Here is a 21,655-nt window from a genome sequence, read left to right as displayed (position 1 = left end):
AGAAAAAGAAAGAGAAAGTAAGAAAAAGAAAGAGAAAGAAAGAAAGAAAGAGAAGGAAAGAAGAAATAAAAAGAAAGAAAGAAAGAAAGAAAGAAAGAGAATAAAGAAAGAAACAAAGAGAAGAAAGAAAGAGAAGGGAAGAAAGAAGGAAAGAGAAAGGAAGAAAAAGAAAGAGAAAGAAATAAAAAGAAAGAGAAAGAAAGAAAGAAAGAAAAGGAAAGAAAGAGAAAGAAAGAAAGAAAGAAAGAAAGAAAGAGAAAGAAAGAAAAAGAAAGAGAAAGTAAGAAAAAGAAAGAGAAAGAAAGAAAGAAAGAAAAAAGAAAAAATAAAGAAAAAAAGAAAAAATAAAAGAAAGAAAGAAAGAGAAAGAAAAAGAAAGAGAGAGAAAGAGAGAGAAAGAGAGAGAAAGAGAGAGAAAGAGAGAGAAAGAGAGAGAAAGAGAGAGAAAGAGAGAGAAAGAGAGAGAAAGAGAGACAAAGAGAGACAAAGAGAGAGAAATAAATACAAGTACAGTGTCTTTGTGAGAGGCACTGGGCAACATCAAGTTGACAAATTTCAACCTGCAGCACGTTTTTCTCTTGCGCTTCTCTGAGTGTTGTCTCGCGGGCCAGATTCATTCCCTTAGCGGGCCTGATCCGGCCCGCGGGCCGCCTGCTTGACACCTGTGCTCTAAGCTGTGAAGGTGGCTATGGACGTTTTATTGTCTGCCTTTCAAACGAAAGAAATTGATCTCTCCGTCTCTCTCCCTTTCTCTCAATCTCACAGACTGTCTCTCACTCACTCTCACGGTCTCTTTTGCTCTATCTCCCTCGATTTCTCTCTTTATCCATCACTTACTTTATAGCTCTGTCGCTGTATTACTCTCCATCGGTTTGTGTCTTTATCTACATATTTTCTGTCCGTGTGTCCCTCACTCCATCTCTTGTTTCTTTCTCTCTGTTTCTCTCTTTCCATCTGTTTCTGTTTGGCTCTCCCTCTTTCTCTGAATCCATCTCATAATGTGTCTCATTGTCCCTCTAGATCTCTCCCCGTCTCTGTGTCTCCCACCTGTCTATGTCCGTCCCTTTCTGTCTGTCTCTGCTTATCTTTGTGTTGTCATGATTACTGATTCGGGTCACCTGCGGCTGCCCCGCGAGCGCTGATTGGTTCCCTGACTCCTTTTAAACCCCCGGCTTCCAATAGGAAGCTGTCAGACCGTCCTGCGAACCTACGCTTTTGCTAAGCAAGCTCTGTACCTTCCGACAATCTCCTGCCCTGTTTTCTCCTGCCTGATTACCTGTTGCCGACCTGTTTCTGGACCCGTTTCTGCCCTGCTCTTCCGTCCCGGCCATCGACCTGTTTTGCCCTGTTTCCTGCCTGATACTTGTTGGCGACCTTTTTTCTGAACTCGTTACATCCCTTGCGCCCCGTTCCGGCTATCGACCAGCTTTCTTGCCGCCCACGACTATCCTTGCTCGACACGGAAGTGCCACTTCCGCGTTCTTGCCATCATCGGATCGTGCTCTTTCACAATAAAACTGAGTAAAACGAACGCTATTGGGTCCTGTCTCCGTTTCTGGCTTGAGACATATGTGTGTCTCCATCTTTGTGTCTCTCTCTGTCTGTCTGTCTTTCTCTCTGCCACACTCTTTTCTTGTCCTGCCTTCTCTCTCTGCCTCTTACCTACTATTGCCTTCTCTTGCCCCCTGTGTCTTTTTCTTTCTCTCTCTCTCTCTCTCTTGCTCTCCTTCACTCACTCTTTTGCTGAGAGTTACACTGTTACCAGGAAGGGATGCTGAGTTGCAGCAATATTTTAATTTTTGACGGATTATAATGAATCTATTGCTGAGAGGATTGCTACATTGGCTGTCGAAATGTTGGCCTGTGATGCTTCAGGTCATAAAAAGTAGCTTGATGCCTTGCCTTGTTTGTAACATTGTAATCTATCATTTGTATCCACATATTGGTGGAAGTCAGTCTCTTTTTAGAGAACCGGCTTTTTCGGCTCAACTCATCAAAGAGAGCCGAGGAAGCGGTTCTTGATCTATTACATAGTTTAAATGTGGAGTGTGTTGCTTGAGGTGATCTTAAAAAGTTGAATGTTCAATATTTATTTATTAAGTGAGAGTTAAAAATGCCCAACTGAGTTCAAAGAGCCCTTATGTTTTATTCCTCCAAAACTTGCATCTGGCGCACAGCAGATTTGGTAGCGGGAATGGAGGGGGAGTGTGTGGAAAGTGACGTCAAATACGTCCTTCAGTTTTTTGTCTTCTATTTGTTAGTGTAGCATGAAAACGGTGAAAGTAAGAAGAGGCTATTTTCAAATACAGTCCAAACGCCAAGCCAAACCCTAAGATAGATGAGAAAAGAAGAGTTTATTCCAGCACGTCTAATGAATAGCATGCACCAGCACGTGCATCTTATTAGGCAGACTAGGCCTGTCAAGACCCAGAACGGAGACAGAACCCACTCGCGTAACGTTTCTCACAAGTTTTATTAGAAGAAAGGGAAATGGTTGCGCCCACGATCCGGGGATTGCTGGTCGCGGGAAGCAGGTCGCTCCGAACACGTAAGTGGATCTTCCGTAGGAAACGATGGCGGTGTCAGGGGCGGAAAACTGGTCAATAGCCGGGACTGGGAGAGCAATACGGGTCGGAAACGAGTCGTAAGCTGGGACGGGAGAGCAGACATGGTCGAGATCAAAAACGGATCGTTAATCGGGACGGGAGAGCAAACGTGGTCGAGATCAAAAAAGTTCGTATCGGAAGACAAACAGGAGCCAAAAAATGGGACAGGCGTGAGTCAGGGTCGAAAAAGGGCATGCCGTGTAAAAACAGATTCGCAGACACCCGGGGATTGACATGACAGGGTTTAAATAATGGGGAAGCCAATCCGTCAACATACTGCAGCTGGCGCCACACGGGCGGGGCCGATTGGGCGCCGTGGCAACCGTGACAAGGCCCTTGAGCAGGGGGATTCTAACTGTTAAATGTGCTTCCCTTTGACTGCCTAAGAGTATAACAATTCTGTGAGGCATATATAGACAACCAAAGTGACGTTATTCTTGGAAGATTGTTTATCTGCAGAAAACCTGATAATATCTATGGCCCGGTGGCGACAAAAACGCTTTGCTGACATTTTACAAATTAACAGAATTCCCATGATGCACTGGGATGCACACTCCCCAAAAAAGTGCAAAACTATTCTGGTGTCCAAACAAATGCCAAGCAAAATGAGATTGTGTTGCCTTCTCGCGGGCGCTGAAGGTCACAAGATTATTCATGTTTAGTCAGGACAGATCGGGATGAATGGCCCCAACCGCCACCCCCCATCGGAGCCACCCCGCTCACCCCCCTGACTAGCCCGCCAGTCAAACGGCGCAAGATGGATGACGGCGGCTGGCGAGGAAGCGGTTCCTGATCTCGTCCAGCTTCTTCCTTGACAGGCCCCCGCGTCAGCTCCGGCTCCAAATTGAGCGGTTAGGACTGTCGGGCCCGGGCGCGATACATCACGCAGCCCCCAGACACATATCTGTCAAGCTGTACGTTTTTGCCGTACAAAGTACGTTTATGATGCATTTTAAGACGTGTACGACGTACGAGGAAATCTGTACGGAAAACGCATATTTGTCAATGATGGGTACCATCCGGTATACCTGTACATCGACTATCACGAAAGGGCAACTCAATCAAGTCAAACGACTTCACCGCGGTAGCCTCTATCTCTGTATCGGTTTTTTTATGTTGCAAACTAAGCGAGCGGTTTGATGCTACTGTGCACATGAGTCTGCCGCCTCGGGTTGCATGTTGTAGTTGTGTAGCGAAAGGAAGTCAGTCTCTTTTTAGAGAACCGGCTTTTTCGGCTCAACTCATCAAAGAGAGCCGGCTCCGGAACGGCTCACTTGCTTTGACGCATTATATTACGAATCATTATTGTTGTATAAATGAAATGAAATGAAATGATCTGCATTTATATAGCGCTTTTCAAGTCAATGACTTCCCAAAGCGCTTTACATTGAGCTCCACATTTCCCAATAGCGGCCTTGCAGCCATTTAAGGCGCTAACCTGCTTATTGGGGGTATTAGGGGTTCAGTGTCTTACCCAAGGACACTTCGACATGTAACACGGACGAGCTGGGATTCGAACTGGGATCCCTTGATCCCAAGACGAGCGCTCTACCTCCTGAGCTACTGCCGCCCCAAAAAGAAGTTGATACCAGCTCGGTGGCCTTAGGGGTAGGGCGCCCGCTCCGAGACTGGGAGGTTGCTGGTTCAAGCCTCGACCGAGTCAAACCTAAGACAACATTGGTACTCATTGCCTCCCTGCTTGGCGCTCAGCATTAGGGGTTGGAATTGGGGGGTTTGGTCAATTAATGACTCCCAACACATTAGTTGGGTTGAGCGAGGGGGCTGGGAATCCCCTCCTCTGTATCAGTCTCCCAGAAAGAGTCAGGAATGTGTTCTGGACTCTAGCCACCTCCCACTAGGGGGATATGGCTCCGGAATATATATATATATATATATATATATATATATATATATATATATAGGGCAGCACGGCGGCGCAGTGGTTAGCGCATGTGCGGCACGGTTCATGTCTTGGGAACCTCCTGCGTGGGTTCAAATCCAGCTCCAGATTTCCTGTGCGGAGTTTGTATGTTCTCCCCGTGCTTGCGTGGGTTTCCTCCGGGCACTCCGGTTTCCTCCCACATTCCAAAAACATGCATTTCAGGTGAATTGGCCGGTCCAAATTGTCCCTAGGTGTGAATGAGCGAGTGAGTTGTCTGTCCCTGTGTGCCCTGCAATTGGCTGGCAACCAGTTCAGGGTGTCCCCTGCCACCTGCCCGATGATTGCTGGGATGGGCTCCAGCACCCCCGCGACCCTACTGAGGATAAGCGGTGTAGCTGATGAGATGAGATGAGATATATATATATATATATATATATGAAAAGAAGTTAAGAAAAAAAGTAAGTATAAAAGGAGAAAATGAAAAAAGACAGGTTTGTGGTTATCCCTTTGATCAGTATATTACCAACAATGATTTAATGCAGAAAATAAATTCATAATTTGAATAAGAAAATGTATTATTCTACTTAATTATATTTGCATGTATTCTTTCCTTCTACAGTGAACGTCCAAGCGACTTCATTTTTTAACTTTTTTTATAATAAACCTCATTCATGTCGAGCAACTCAGGATCTCACACCAAAATGTTAATTAAAAATATATATGATATCACGAAACACTTGAAATGAAATGAAAATGAAATGCTCTGCATTTATATAGCTTTTTTCAAGTCAAGACTTCCCAAAGCTTTACAGTGTGCTTCACATTTCCCAATAGCGGCCATGTAAGGCGCTAACCTGGGGCATTAGGGGTTCAGTGTCTTACCCAAGGACACTTCGACATGTAACACGGAGGAGCCGGGTTTCAAACTGCGATCTCTTGATCCCAAGACGAGCGCTCTACCTCCTGAGCCACTGATACATCACGCAGCCCCCAGACAGGACAAAACACTGCTTCGCTCTCTGCCGCTTTGCTAACTGAGCAATATCTGTCGCGACATAAAAAAGGACGCTTTAATGCTATGGCGAGGACATTCGACATTCACCGATAGACAACAAAGAAAACAGGGCGGCCTTGAAAAGTTTCACCCATAAAGCGGGGGCCCGCGCCATTGTTGCGGGCTGCACTCTCTTTCTCGGCTTTCAAGGGCTTACGCCTGCGTTTTATTCTCGTTATCCGCCTCGCTTAAGTGCGCAGATCTCACAGCTTGCTAACGTTCTCCGAACGTCTCCGTTTTTCAGCATTTGGCCGAAGCGCTCTTGCTTCCATTTTCCTGTGAAGTTTAACAAGGCGTTTCTCCAACTGATCGGGCGTCGCGCCACCCGGGGTGGTAACTCACACGTTTTGGGCGACGTGGCGCGGAGTAAAGCATTTACGGCCCCCGGCGAGGAGGCGTATTAAACTTTTAACAACTCCGCGGCCGAGTTGCGTTGCGGAGTCCCAGCACTGGGCAAAGTAAAACCTCACAAACAGCTCTATGATATACGACGGTGCCTTGAGATAAGAGTCATAAGATTTCAAGGTACAATCCATCCTTGTATGGTGAGAGGTTGGCATCTTGTAAAGACTTTATCGAAAAAAAGAGGCTTCAAAGTCCTAAATGCCAAGTCCGGTTGACATTTACTGTACAGTGTCTGACTTTGAGTGTTTGCTTCAACATCTATGAACATCAATTGGAGGCGGAGTGACTAAACTGTACTAGCAGGCATCTAATCTCACATTATATTATTATATATATTACTAGAACAGCTTTTTTCCATCTTCGCAACATTGCTAAAATTCGCCCTATGCTGTCTCAGTCGGATGCGGGGATTATAATTCATGCGTTTATTACCTCCCGTCTCGATGACTGTATGCACTACTCTCCGGTCTCCCGAAGTCCGAAATCAAGAGCCTTCAGCTGGTACAAAATGCTGCAGCGAGGCTTTTAACTAAGACAAGAAAGTTTGATCGCATGACCCCGATTTTAGCTAACCTGCATTGGCTCCCTGTTAGCTTAAGATGTGATTTCAAGGGTCTGTTTGTAGTACACAAAATCATGCATGGACTTGCTCCCTCATATCTTTCAGATTTAATTTCCTCCTATGTTCCGGTTCGGAGCCTTTGCTCTGAAAATGCTGGTCTACTAGAGCCAAGAAGAAATCCGCAGGCTCAAGAGCGTTCTCCATTCGGGCCACGGTGCTGTGGAATGCCCTTACCCCTGAGATTCGATATGCAACCTCAGTGGAAATGTTTAAATCTAAGCTTAAAACACACTTCGATTCAATATCATATGAATAACCTATATTTTATGTTGACAATATCAGGGGATAGTGTCATAATAGTCTGTAGTTTTCAATACTCTTTGATCTGTGCGGCCCTTTGAGACTCTTTGTGATTAAGGGCTATACAAATAAACATGACTTGACTTGTAGAGAATACATCGTGTTGCTAAACGCCATTTTAGCTTCCACATGTGCTTCTTTGTTCTTTGTTCTCTCAACCGGTCTTTATCGGACAACAAAAGGAAGTCCAAGCGGGTCTCGGCACCAAATTAATAAAGTTAAAACTTATATGAACTCTATGTTGGCAGAATTAAACAAATAAAAACAAGCATTAAGGTAAATAAAATTTATTAGCATTGGTGATGGCCCAAACACCACTCGCCCCGGCTGGGCTCCCGGCCACACTGCGCGCCCCCGTGTGTCTAAACTTTAGTCACACAGGAAACAGATAAATACACCGGAAATGCAACTTCAAAATAAAAGAGTACAAAACTGAAACGTACAAGAGATGCAATTAGACTGATTATTAAACCGTTACTTCATGTGTGTGTGTGTGTGAAAAATTGTTTTTATATTTAGGAATATAAAAACAAGTTATATTCACAAAGTGAATTCTGAGAAATGTTACAACCAAAACGACCAACCTATCAAATTGACCAATCACTGGTGCGCTATTTTCAAACAAGCCACGTTGGTAACCCTTCATTCACTGTTAGATTTCTGCAGCTTTCTTGTTCAAGCTTAAACTCTTCCTTGCATTTGCCGGGTGTCTTTTTTTAGGTTGCCAAAGACCAATGTCAATTGACTCCTATGTGAAAAAGAGGTAAACTCATCAGTGTTTGTATAGTATAACATTTTGGTATACTAATGTCAATCAATGATAAAACCAGAAACTGATTCTAAACAGATCTAGTAGTACGAAAGCACCCTATAACTATATTAAAGGGTTATTTGTGCTGCAGTGTAAAGGTTGGGGATAGACTCCATCACCTTGTTGGACAAGTATAATTAACTCCCCTCAGAATAAAAAGCTTCCTCATTCAACATGTAACGTTGACAACACAGTGAAAACGCTTTTGAAATTTGACGACCCTGGAAAAAAGAAAACTCGACAGGCAAGATTGGATTCTGTTGGAGGTGGTGGGAGGACGATAATAAAACGTCTTTCTTATTTCTAACCATTATCACAGTTAGATGAGAGTTGAAAGGAGAACTGTGCTCCTATAATGTCAGTTCTGTGAAAAGACTGCGTTTCCACAAATAAGTGTCGGCGAGGAGCAGACGGTATAGAAACGGCATTGTTGTTCTTACCTTCGTCTTCAGACTGGAAGCTGAACCGACGAGGTGAGATCATGTTCGAGCGACGCTTGAATCAGAATAATTATTCTTGTTTGCAATTCAAAGGCCAGAAACATTTACAAACCAGGTGGCAATCGGTAGTGTAGGGGTGAGACACTATGAGAAATATTCAATACCGTAATCCCTCGCTACTTCGCAATACCTGATCCATTATCCCTGATTGTATAATGCTGCGAGGGGGGGGCCATCAGAGCACACTTTTGTCAGGATTGGCAGCTCTTTTTTGCAGTTACTTTATTTTAACCGAAAATTAACTCCACTTGGGCGACCGTGATCCATCGTCCTCAGTCCCATATTACAGTGAGTAGATGTGCTGTTCTGGCCTGCCTAAAATGAAATGTACGGTTGTGGCCTGAATCCATTATCCCCAACTGACTTTTGCTGAAAGCAGGGGCCATCAGAACTCGCTTTTCAGTTTGGGTTGCTGAAGCATGCTATTGCTGCCTGTCCAAAATGAACTACCTCGCTAGTTCGCGGTTCCACTTTTGCGGGTTCAGAGCTTCGCGGGTCTAAAAAATATACCTTACCTTCTCAATAAAAGCATTTATTGACTTGAGCAAGCGCGAGCTTATGTCAACTGAGGACACGGTGTGGACACACTTATTGTGAAGGGGAGGGGGAGGCCCTGACACAATGCTTAGTCATGGTGAGTTACCATGTTGCTCACCCCCCCTCCTTCAACTCCTCCCACTTCCCCCCCTTCTTCTGTGGCGCTAAGTTTATCGAGGAGGGACTCAGCGACGCGACGTAGGTATATTCTCTTCTGTCACATTTCAGCTCAAGTTTGACTTTATTATACCAAAAGCGAGCGGTTGTTTGTACTACCTAAACACGGCTAATTGAGTGTGGTTACGTGTATTTGTTGTAAAAGCCGATGCCGCTAGCTAAATTATGTTGTTATTGTCAGAAGGTAGCTCTTTCACTTTCATTAAAATGAACACAGACCATTTTTTCAACTGTTGTTTCCCAAAACGCTTCACAAACACTCATCAAATATCACATTTTCACTGTTTTTATTTTCAATATGTAACCGGTAGTGTTAACAAGCGAAATAAGCTGCGATGGCTGCATGTGGTCGAGAGCGGTTAATACAATCATACTGAATGGTTCCTAGTGGTTTTGCCGGAGTCCTATTCCGTGTAAATTGATTATGTAAGACATGGCTACACTTGTGTTTTGGTACATTCAGTTCCAGTGTGAAGAGTTCTGGATGAGTCACCCAATAACTCCTCGCCATCATGCCAGCGATCACTTCGGTTTAATGGCGGGGGGGTATACTGTATACCTTTTTTTTGAGCATTTTTGAAGGGGCGCCGCTACTTCGCGGATTTTCAGTTTTCGCGGGTGGTCTCGGTCCCCATTAACCGCGATAACCGAGGGATTATTGTACAATCCTTAATCCCCATTTCACCCCATTTATCTTATGCCATTACTGGAACATGGTTCATGGATCTCTTAACCACCTGGGTCATCCAGGCACCACTGAGGACGCAACTCTGGACAGCTTTCTCCGATGTTGACGGTTCATGGCCTGTTTTTGGGGCATGGCAAAATTGGCACCAGTCCATTCCCGAATGTTGTTTTTGTCTCCTCCTGCCTCATTGGACTGTGACCTGGAGAATTTTCTTGGCAGATCCTAATGATTTTGTGAAGTGACCATACTACCGAAGTTTTATTCTGCGCAGTTGACAACAGATCTTTGTAGGGTCTAAAGTTATCCCTGCTGGGGTTGTGCACGGTCTCTGTATACCCGGCAAAAATCAACTGCACCCATGCAGCAGCGATCCATAATTTCTGGTTCACTAAATATCGAATAGGCGCTTCACGAATTCTTAAATATATCGGAGTTCTGGGGCCTCAATTTCAGAGAGAGAACAAGAAGTGTGTGCAGACAAAAACTACGTCACATGCCTGTTCCTCTTTATGAATAACAATTAACTCTAGAGGTGGCAAACCTGAGAGAACCGCCTCAGTTCGCCCGTAAAAACTAATAACTTTATATGAATATAGCTATAGGCTCCTGTGTGGAGTTTGCATGTTCTCCCCGTGCTTGCGTGGGTTTCCTCCGGGCACTCCGGTTTCCTTCCACATTCCAAAAACATGCAAGTCAGGTTAATTGGCCGGTCTATATTGTCCCTAGGTGTGAATAAGCGAGCAAATTGTCTGTCCCTGTGTGCCCTGTGATTGGCAGTCAATCAGTTCAGGTTGTCCCCTGCCCACTGCCCGATGATTGCTGGGATGGGCTCCAGCACCCCCGCGACCCTACTGAGGATAAGCGGTGCAGATGATAGATGGATGGATGGATCACTTCAGCTACATTTTTTATCATATAATTTTAAAATATCACTTTAGCCATCTTGTGGTTTGACACATTATTTTTGCTGATTATTTTTCCGAATTGTAAACAAGTCAGAAAAAATTAAAATAAAAAATTCACGTTCCCGTCTTAAGATGGACGCATGCTCAAACTCATCACGGTGGCTGTTTGTCACCTCCGCTCGCATTAATGTACTACTCGTCGCCCGTGTTTATAAATTCAAACAGAAGTGCTTCTCAGGGTCTTTAAATGTTTTCCATTCACCCCCTTTAATTATTCATGCGCTATCTGCTGTAATTTTTCTTACTGATTCTTTTCAAGCACCCTCTATCCTTTTTGCTAAATTATGGATGTCGCTCGTTGGGAAGCGCTGGTTCGGTTGGCTCGCGTCGCTCATAACGGCAAACGCGGCGGCCCGGACGCGATTTATTCGCCGTTTGCAGCCCCTCCCATAAAAGCTTTATCTCGGATTTCACGCGTCTCCCGAGTGGGGCGGCGGTGAGCGTTTCGCAAAGTGCTCTGCTTTGATTTACGTTCCTGACACAAGGGTGGATTGTGTGTGTGTGATTGTGGAAATGACAGTACATGGAGACAATACACAGGTTGTTGTGTTTTTGACTTGTTGGCGTCATTGTGGCTTTGACAGTAAAGGGTAGACAGTTAGGTCGGCTTCAGATAGAGAGATAGATACCATAGATACTATAGATAGACCTGAACAAGGTAGATACCATGGATAGATAGATACCATAGATAGGTAGATAGATAGATACCATAGATAGATAGAGACGAGCAAAATAGATATATGCCATAGATAGATACCATAGATATATAGACGCGAACTAGATATAGATACCATAGCTAGATAGACGCGAACTAGATAGACAGATGCCATATATAGATAGACGCGAACTAGATAGACGGATACCATAGATAGATAGATAGATAGATATAGACGCGAACTAGATGGATAAATACCATAGATAGACGCGAACTAGATAAATAGAGATAGACGCGAACTAGAGATAGACACGAACTAGATAGATAGACATAGACTCGAACTAGATAGATAGAGATAGACGCGAACTAGATAGATAGATACCATAGATAGATGAAGCGAACTAGATGGATAGATACCATAGCTGGATAGAGAGATAGATAGACGCAAACTAGATAGATAGATAGATAGGTAGATAGATACTTTATTCATCTCCTAGGGAAAGTCACCCTTGAAAAATAAAATAAAAGATATATAATGCAAAAATACCCAATTTAACGTTTTGCTATAGAGTATTTAAATAGTGCTACGGAAAATGCACACTGTAATAAAAATAGGCTGATATGCAAATGTGTGTGTGTGTGGGGGGGGGTAATGTGGGCTTTTACTCCCCCGGGTGGAGTGAACGAGCCTCATGGCATTAGGAAGAAATGATCTACTCAGTCTGTCCATGGAACAAGACTGTTTTTTTTTAGCATTCAGACGTTTTTTTTTTTTAAATTAAATCGTGGTGTATAAAAAGAAAGCCATCTGTGAATAAGTGGTTCTATATGTAACACCTTGTAAAAAAATAATATTTGAAATAAAAATATAAGGGCAGCATGGCGGCGCAGTGGTTAGAGCGTGTGCGGCACAGTTCTGAGGTCATGAGATCGAACCTCCTGTGTGGAGTTTGCATATTCTCCCCGTGCTTGCGTGGGTTTCCTCCCACATTCTAAAAACATGCATGTCAGGTTAATTGGCCGGTTCAAATTGTCCCTAGGTGTGAATGAGCGAGCGAATTGTCTGTCTGTGTGTGCCCTGCGACTGGCTAGCAACTAGTTCAGGGTGTCCCCTGCCCACTGCCCGAAGATAGCTGGGATGGGCTCCAGCACCCCGCGACCCTACTGAGGACAAGCCGTGCAGATAATGGATGGATGTATGGACATCTGTCCCCCTTGCTGCGACCTGTAAGGGGCAACGACATTTATATGACAATGCCATACAAAAAATAATGCCAGCTGCTGTTAATAAAGAGGTGAGAAGAAATGTAATGGCAAAGCAAAGCCTCATAGACCAATGTCGGTGTAATTTTTAAGCAGACTTGTTGAGAAACACAGCAACAATTACAAGCATTTACAAACTCCCAAAATTCAGTCACTTTTCAATCCCTGAAAACACAACAATAAAAGCCAAGCATTTTCAAGGATTTTAAGCACCTGTACCAACGCTGAATAGAATGATACTGCATGCAGTGACTGTTCAACCTTTAAAAAATATATAGAGTTATCTGCAAGTGCTCTCGTTGGGTTAACATGTTTAATGTTTGTTGCTAAAAGGACACAATAGAGAAGCACATAACACCAACTCTCTAAAACCTATTGCAAATCCCCTTTAGTTAATTTTTTGGACGATAATTGTCCATAAGTATGAAACCTATAGTGATGATCTTGTTTATGGTACTGTATTAAACGTGGATAAATATGATAGCTCTTACTGCAGTATTAAACCCATAAGCCTTATAGTCCAGTGCGCCTTATGTGTGGAAAAGTGGATACAATTAGACTATTTCGGGCAGGTGCGCCTTATAATCCGGTGTCCTTATCGTATGGAAAATACAGTGAAAAACGATCATGTTTCTAATGTAATTGTGCCTTTCACTTATTGGAGAAGTTATTCGTAGAAATATTAAATTAACTCCATGCAGTGTGTTAGCTCTTAAAGACATTGTGGCCTTTTTCTATTCTTACTTTCCATGATGTAAAAGTAAGCTAGGTTTTTTTTTTTATTATTACTGTATCACATCATAGGCGCCGCCGCGAGTGGCAGCCTTTTCAGCAGCTCCGTGTTAGTTCGCACTTTTTTGTGATTTATTGTTTTTATTGTCTGCTTCTATCTTCGGTGTTTTTCGTCCCGTTTGACAACTACACTTTGGATTACTTTCTATCCTATCGTTATGTGTTTTAACGCACAAAAATGCGTTTATTCGAGGAATCAACTCCTTGTCCTAAAGCATTCTCGTGCAGGCGTGACGAGGGGGGCCTTTCGTGGCTGCAGAGCCGGAGCTAAGGCTAAGCGGCTAGCGGCGTTATAAGCCTTCGGTACCGTCCGTAATCATGGTAAATGTGAACTCTCTACCAAATAAGACCGACGAACTGGCTGTGCTGGTGAAAAACATCAAAGTGTACAGGGAGTGCAGTTTGCTGAGTTTTACGGAAACGTGGCTCACGTCTAACATCCCGGGCGCTAACGTAGAGCTACCCGGAGCTACCCGGCTTCAGCGCTGATAGGACAGACAGAGAGACAAAAGCTTGCGGGAAGCGGAGAGGAGGTGGACTCGCTATCTATTGAGGTGGTGTAACCCTGGGCACAAAGATTTCCATCTGCTGCAGGGATGTCGAACGTTTGGCCTAGCGTGTGGCGTCATCCACTCCGCTGTTGCTAAACTACAACACAGCACCCCGAGGCCATTCAGTTAATCTGTTAATAAACAACAAAGGATACTGTCGGAAGTGTGAATTTCCCTACGGGGATGAATAAAGTATCTATCTATTTATCTATCTATCTATCTATCTATGTTTACCCCCCTTTGCAAAAAAAAACAGTCTTTGTCCCCCTCCCTGTGACCTCTTTTGCGACAGCACATAACGTCCAGGCCGACTCCAAACACCTGCTCAGACTCCACATCGATCACGCCAGCAACTTTGCTCCCATCTGGCTGGGTCGCGCCAAGTGGGAGTCGGCCTCATCTGCTGGCTTTTTCGCTTTGGCGTCAAAGGCGATGTGGGCGGGAATGCGCTTTTTAATCGGGGTTCAGCCTGCGCTTGGACGGAGCCACGGGAGGAGTTTGTGGTCTGTCTCATCGAGCTGGTTACTCAGCAAGAGTGGGATCCAAATCGAATGGCTGGCATGAGATTTCGACCTTGTGCGTTTTTTAAAAAGGGACAGATTTATGATGTTAACTTCTAACTAGCTAGTGACTTTGATGCAAAACAGTCATGACATCTCGCGTCTCAACTTTAGGACAGAACATAAGTGACTTTAGCCAAACTTTAAATGCTATGTAAATGCTATTGTACCTTGGTGCTGCCTTTGACACTGTGGACCATAATGTCTACTAAAACGGTTGGAAAAATGGATTCGTCTCTCAGGAACCGCCCTCTTATGGTTCAGATCCTACCTCTCTGATAGGACGCACTGTGTTAAATATGGCGAAAGGACATCTGAGCCCTTTAGTGTTATCTGTGGTGTTCCGCAGGGTTCAGTACTTGGCCCCCTTCTTTTTTAGCATTTACGTTCTTCTATTAGGTGATATTATTCGCAAGTATAATATTAGTTTCCATTGCTACGCAGATGACACTCAACTATATCTTCCAATTGGAGGAATCTACCACACTAAACTGTGGAAATCTGGAGGCCTGCTTCACTGATATATGAGAATGGATGTGACTCAACTTCTTGCGCCTTAACTCTGAAAAGACAAAAGTGCTAGTTATTGGTCCATCTACATGCCGTGACTTGTTTTCAAAAACTGTTCTGAACATTGACAAATGTAATATCACCCAGAGTGACTCAGTCAAAAATTTAGGTGTCATATTTGACCCCAATCTGTCCCTTCAAACGCACGTGAAGAATATTACTAGAACAGCTTTTTTCCATCTTCGCCCTATGCCGTCTCAGTCAGATGCAGATATTATAATTCATGCGTTTATTACCTCACCTCTCGATTACTGTAATGCACTACTCTCCGGTCTCCCGAAGTCCAAAATCAAGAGCCTTCAGCTGGTACAAAATGCTACAGCGAGGCTTTAAACCAAGACAAGAAAGTTTGATCACATGACCCCGATATTAGCTAACCTGTATTGGCTCCCTGTTAGCTTACGATGTGATTTTAAGGTTCTGTTGGTAAGATACAAAAGCATGCATGGACTTGCTCCCTCATATCTTTCAGATTTAATTTCGCCCTATGTTCTGGTCCGGAGCCTTCGCTCTGAAAATGCTGGTCTACTAGTGATCCCAAGAGCCAAGAAGAAATCTGGAGGTCCGAGAGCGTTCTTCATTCGGACACCGGTGCTGTGGAATGATCTTCCCCTGAGATTTGATCTGCAACTTCTGTGGAAATGTTAAAATCTAAGCTTAAAGCACACTTATATTCTATAGCATATGAATAACCTACATTTAATGTTGACAATATCAGTGTATTATTTGCCCTCATGTATGTTTTAGATGACAGGATGGTGTCATAATAGTCTGTGGTTTGCAATAATCTGTGGTCAGTGCAGCCCTTGGAGACTCTTTGTGATTAAGGGCGTCACAAATAGACATGGCTTGACTATTTTGAAACTGTAGTGTACAATCATCAAGTACAAACTTTGAGGTGAGAAAAGTTGTAAATTTCTCTCGTCACCCATCTGCTTTCTTGCCACACTGTTCTGGCTCCGGTTATATTAATGATCTAGTTTCCATGGCGAGTTTTGGTTGGATGAATGTGTGTCTGTGTCGCACCTGCTGGTATCTAGCGTCAGTGGGCCATTTAGAACCAAGAGAGCAGAAGGAAAGGGAGAAGCTATTCCTACTATTGCATCTTACTAGATCTTTTCTAATTTATACTTCCTTATATTTGTCAATTTGTTCACGTTATTGTGTTTTGCTAGTACGTGTTTATCATGTGGCTTTTAGTCCACCATTGTTCAGGAAATTCATTTCCATACTGTCTGTGTAATCACCTTTTTAGAATATTTTCCACACTTTTTGTCCGATTCAATTTGAAAGAACACTTGATTTGCCCATGGGCTGGTTCTGAAAATAGCTCACCAGTGATGGGTCATTATGATTTTCAAGGATATTTGATTTCTAACTGGCATGAGAAATCAATGACACAGTGAGTGTCTCTTACTACATGATGAGTTCTTTAGCTTTGTATATGTGAATCAATCAGTGACCTTATTCAATGCATATGATTAAGTGATTGGCCAGACCTATTTCAACCTGACTTTTAATACATCCTGGTAATAATAAAATACTTACCAGTGTCCGAAATAACGTCTGCCCGGACGCCCGGGGCGTGCATTTTTTACATCGGGCGTACAACTTACAAAATCGGTGGCCGACAACTTTTTCAAGAAAAAAGAAAAAGCGAAAGTCTTTTTTTAAATGAAACGTTTGCTTTGTTCCGATTTCGAAATCTTGGTTCAGTTTGGAAATTTAGAAATTTCGGTTGGTTTGGCGATTTGCAAACTCGGCAGCCAATCAGAAGCCTGCATCAAATAACTTCCGGACTTTCCCCAGTGTTATAAGGTCGTGCATTTTCATATCATTTTCCAAAGTAGACAGAGAACACAAGAAAAAATGATAATTGGTTCAGATTCAAGCCAAAACCTCAGCTCCAGAAGAAAGATTCAAAAGAAGCTAACAAAATGTATGACGCGACAAAACGTAAACGTACATTAAAAGCATCGTGGAAAGAGGAGTTGCCGTGGCTTGTAGCAGACGACGCAACGCAAACATTGCATGAATGAAGATGAGTAAATACAGGTACATACTGATGGCAGATGGAAAACAGCGATGTCATATACATGCAATGAATGTTATAAGTAGATTTATAATAAACTTAAATTTAAAGTGTTGTTCTGTTATATATTCTGATTATCAATCCTTAATACTTTGCAACAATGTTTTTTTTTTGCGATTACTCGTCTTATTGTGTTTCAAGTTGTGAAAAATGGGCCACGCAACTTTATGGCTGAGCAGGCAACTTTTCAGAGTTGTCTGCCCTGGTGTGCGCTAACTTTTTCTGATGAGTTTCGAACACTGTACTAACAACATAGTAATGACATGAAAGGATATTAAAATAGGCATATCAAACTGGAAGCCCTTTGTGCTAAAAAGACACAAAAAAGTAGATCTACGCTAAAAAACGGTTGTTAACCCCTGCGCTACAGCATATTATACATTGCATTTCATTCAGCCAAGACACCTTGCAATTCTCAATACTATCTATCTATCTATCTATCTACCTTGGTCATATCCCTCAAGAGGGGTGACCGACAGCAAGATACATACAATAACAAAGAAAATAACAGGGAAAAATAGCAAACACCTAAACAAGTTCACCTCGGCACCTAAATCGGTCATGCTTTTCGTTCCTCCAGATGAAAGAGGACACGAGAAAGCGGCCATGTCACTCGGGTCAGGTTGACACAACACACTCTTTTGTTCAACAGCAGGGCCCGACAGCTTTCACTGGTTTACCCCTGCTGCATCAAACAGGTGTCCTGCCCATCCCTTAGAACGCGCCCAAACACCTCTCCACTCATTCCTATCACCAACAAGAGCCCTAGCCTCCACTATATTTCGACCTCTTTCCTGCAGTGCACTCATAACATCATCCATCCACGTCAATCTCAGCCTTCCTCTTGGTCTCCTTCCGTTGACTTCTGCTCTGTAGATCCTCATCAACATTCACTCCTCATCCATCCTCTCCATGTGTCCAAACCTACCGAGTACTCTCTTATCCACACGCTTGCTCCGTTCCACTACTACTCCAGTTCTGTCTCTCACAATTTCATTTCTCAATCTATCCAATCTTGTCACTCCTTACATACTCCTCAAACACTTCATCTCAAAAACATTTCATTTCCTTCTCAAATCTGCATTCAGGCTCCAAGTCTCAGCACCATACAACACAGTCGGCACAATCACACTCTCATACAGTCCCCTCTTAACATCCATACTCATACTCTTGTTGCTCATCACTCTCCTCAGATCACCCAAAACCTTGCTTCCTTGATTAACTCTGTGCCATGCCTCGCACTCTATTCCACCAACTGCAGCCACATCACAACCCAATTACCTAAAGCTTTCAACTTCTTCCAGTACCTGTCCATGCAACCTTATTTCTAACGCCATGCCCACTCCATCACGTGAACACTTCATCACTTTACTCTTCCTGACATTCACACATAACTCACACCTATCACATACTCTTCCAAACTCTGTTACCAATTCTCAATACAGTAGTTATAAAAACAAAGCTGGTTTCACAAGGTATCCACCAACCAATAAGAAATTAGCTTTTTTGGAATAAAAAAAGGCTAGATTTATTTTTTTGCATTGGAATTAAAGATACTCATATGGTTTAATAAAATAGTCTGTAGCTTACACATTCAACTTGCCCATAAAAATGGGTGAAAATAAACTAATTTGCTTTCAAAGCTAACAACTTGTTATAATGTCCAAATCTTATGACAGTCAAGATGATATAAACCAAAGCTCACCTGCACATCTGGTCCTAGCTCTCAGCGGTGGTCCGGGAGCACCGGTGCCACCCTCGAGAGGCCTGGTGAGCAGAACGCTGATCTCGTATTCGGTGTCTGGGTCCAGGTGCCCGATTTTGTGCGTGGTCTTGTCGACGGGCTGCAGGTCGTACATGGTGCCGGACACGGTGCGGTACTCCACCTCCCGGTCAACGATGGGGCCGTCGCCGTTAATGGAGTTGGCATTGAGCTGTATCCACAAGTAGGTTGCGCCCACCGCGGTCAGCTGGGGTGGTGCGATGGGCACTGGAGGCTCTATGGAGGGGGAAAAAGGTAGTAGTGAGGTGTCTGATAGGCACTGTGCTACCTTTGTTTTTGGTTAGTTTTCCACATGTATTCTTTCTTTTCAGGCATGTTGCAAACAACATCAATTCACTAAATATTTTAACACACATTAACTGATGCAACCTGGACAAGTCAAAATTGATGCGAGACTATTTGGCCCTCTTGAACTTTCTGACCTTTTGCCACATTTCAGACTTCAAAGATATAAAACTGTAATTTTTTGTGAAGCATCAACAATAAGTGGGACACAATCATGAAGTGGAACACACTTTATTGGATATTTTAAACTTTTTTAACACATAAACGAAAAAGTGGGTGTGCAAAATGATTCAGGCCCATTGAGTTAATACCAGGGTTGGGTAGGGTTACTTTAACTTGATTACTTTCAATTGCTTTTGGATTACTCCAATACCAAATATGCTAATAAAAGACAAAATAAAATAAATATGAATAAAATGATGACTCACAACACGTGGTAAGCTTTCTCTCCTGGTTTTGATCTCCGGCAAAACGAACATAAAATGCGACAGAAACAAAATGAAAATAAATCCAAACAGCTTGCCGACATCATTTTTGCCGTTCCATGTATTCCGTTACTCCCCAAGCCTGCACAAAATGTAGTCATTTTATTCATATTTAGTTTCTTTTGTCTTTTATTAGCATATTTGGTATTGGAGTAATCTAAAGTAATTGAAAGTAATTAAGTTAAAGTAACACTACCCAACCCTGGTTAATACTTTGTAGCTCCACCTTTTGCTGCGATTACAGCTGCAAGTCGCTTGGGGTCTATTTTCACATCGAGAAACTGATATTTTTGCCCATTCTTCCTTGCAAAACAGCTCGAGCTCAGTGAGTTTGGATGGAAAGCGTTTGTGAACAGCAGTTTTCGGGTCTTTCCACAGATTCTCAATTGGATTGAGGTCTGGACTTCATTGGATCATTGTCTTGTTGGAAGACAAATCTCTGTCCCAGTCTCGGTTTTTTGGGGGACTCCATCAGGTTTTCTTCCAGAATGGTCTTCTATTTGGCTCCATTCATCTTCCCATCAATTTTAACTATCTTCCCAGTGCCTGCTGAAAAAAAGCCGGCCCAAACCATGATGCTGCCACCACCATGTTTGACTGTGAGGATAGTGTGTTGAGGGTGATGAACCGTGCTGCTTCTACGCCAAACATAACGTCTTGCATTGTTGCCAAAAAGTTCGATTTTGGTCTCATCTGACCAGAGCACCTTCTTCCACATGTTTGGTGTATCTCCCAGGTGGCTTGTGGCAAACTTTAAATGAAACTTTTTATGGATATCTTTCTTGCTTGCTTCTTGCCACTCTTCCATAAAGGCTAGATTTGTCTAGTATACGACTGATAGTTGTCCTTAGGACAGAATCTCCTACCTTAGCTGTAGACCTCTGCAGTTCATCTAGAGTGATAATGGGCCTCTTGGCTGCATCTCTGATCAGTTTTCACCTTGCATGAGCTGAAAGTTTAGGGGGACTGCCCGATCTTGGTAGATTTGCAGTGGTCTGATACTCCTTCCATTTCAATATTATTGCTTGCACAGTGCTCCTTGGGAAGCTTGGGAAATCTTAGTGTATCAAAATCCAGCTTGAAACTTCTTCACAACAATATCTCGGACCTGCCTGTTGAATACCTCGTTCTTCATGATGCTCTGGGCGTATAAACATACCTCTGAGACTATCACAGTGAAGGTGCATTAATACAGAGATTTGATTACACACAGGTGGATTCCATTTATCATCGTTATTCATTTAGATCAACATTGAATCAATCAGAGATCCTCATTGAACTTCTGGAAAGAGTTTGCTGCACTGAAAGTAAAGGGACTGAATCATTTTGCACACCCACTTTTTCATTTTTTATGTGTTAAAAAAGTTGAAAATATCCAATAAAGTGTGTTCCACTTCATGATTGTGTCCCACTTATTGTTGATGCTTCACAAGAAATTGCAGTTTTATATATTGATGTTTAAAGTCTCAAATGTGGCAAAAGTTCACAAAGTTCAAGGGGGCGAAATAATTTTGCAAGCCACTGGGGTCAAATTATGTTTCTGGTTCCTCAAACATCATACACTGAGAGCAAGATGACAACAGCTTCTATTGGTTGATGGATTACTGAGTGAATACCCAGATGCTAGCTCTAATTGTCAAAATGGGCAAATGGGCATGGATGTATCACATTGTTGGACTTTGTGTGAAGGTGTCCAAGTAAACCGGCTACAACTTTGACCATGACCTTTTTCTGTCTCGCGTTCCTAATATTTGTCTAATCTGGTTTAATCCTTTGGCATATTTGCTTTAATGAGCCTTCTAAAATGTCAGCACAGGTTCTCTCATCTGTTTGTGGCATTTATATCTGTGCTCATCAACTCTTTAATTTGGCAGAAACTTAAAAAGAAATCATTCATTAGTCTTTAGAGCTTGAATAAACAATGAACATCAGGTTAATGACATTAGTCGACGTTGTCAACAAAAATCGATTATAAAAATAGTCGACGATTAATTCCATTGTCCACCATTGTCGCCAGACACGTTTTCCAAGATTGAGGCATTTCTACATGTATACAATCACTCAAGTCAAGT

General features: G+C 42.9%; 1 protein-coding gene across 1 annotated transcript in view; it reads right to left on the bottom strand.

Moving 5' to 3' along the window:
* The window catches only part of LOC148376640 (receptor-type tyrosine-protein phosphatase mu), a 366,093-nt gene that overhangs the window by 214,753 nt on the left and 129,685 nt on the right, over positions 1-21,655 (bottom strand). Inside the window, exon 7 of the mRNA XM_088349733.1 lies at positions 18,736-19,029. Within this exon, the coding sequence (XP_088205859.1) occupies positions 18,736-19,029 (294 nt within the window). The remainder of the gene's footprint in view (positions 1-18,735; positions 19,030-21,655) is intronic.

This window comes from Urocampus carinirostris, chromosome 1 (assembly GCF_059441175.1).
Source record: "Urocampus carinirostris isolate Australia breed hairy pipefish chromosome 1, RoL_Ucar_1.0, whole genome shotgun sequence".
NCBI lineage: Eukaryota > Metazoa > Chordata > Actinopteri > Syngnathiformes > Syngnathidae > Urocampus > Urocampus carinirostris.
This window is presented reverse-complemented; position numbering and strand designations above follow the sequence as displayed.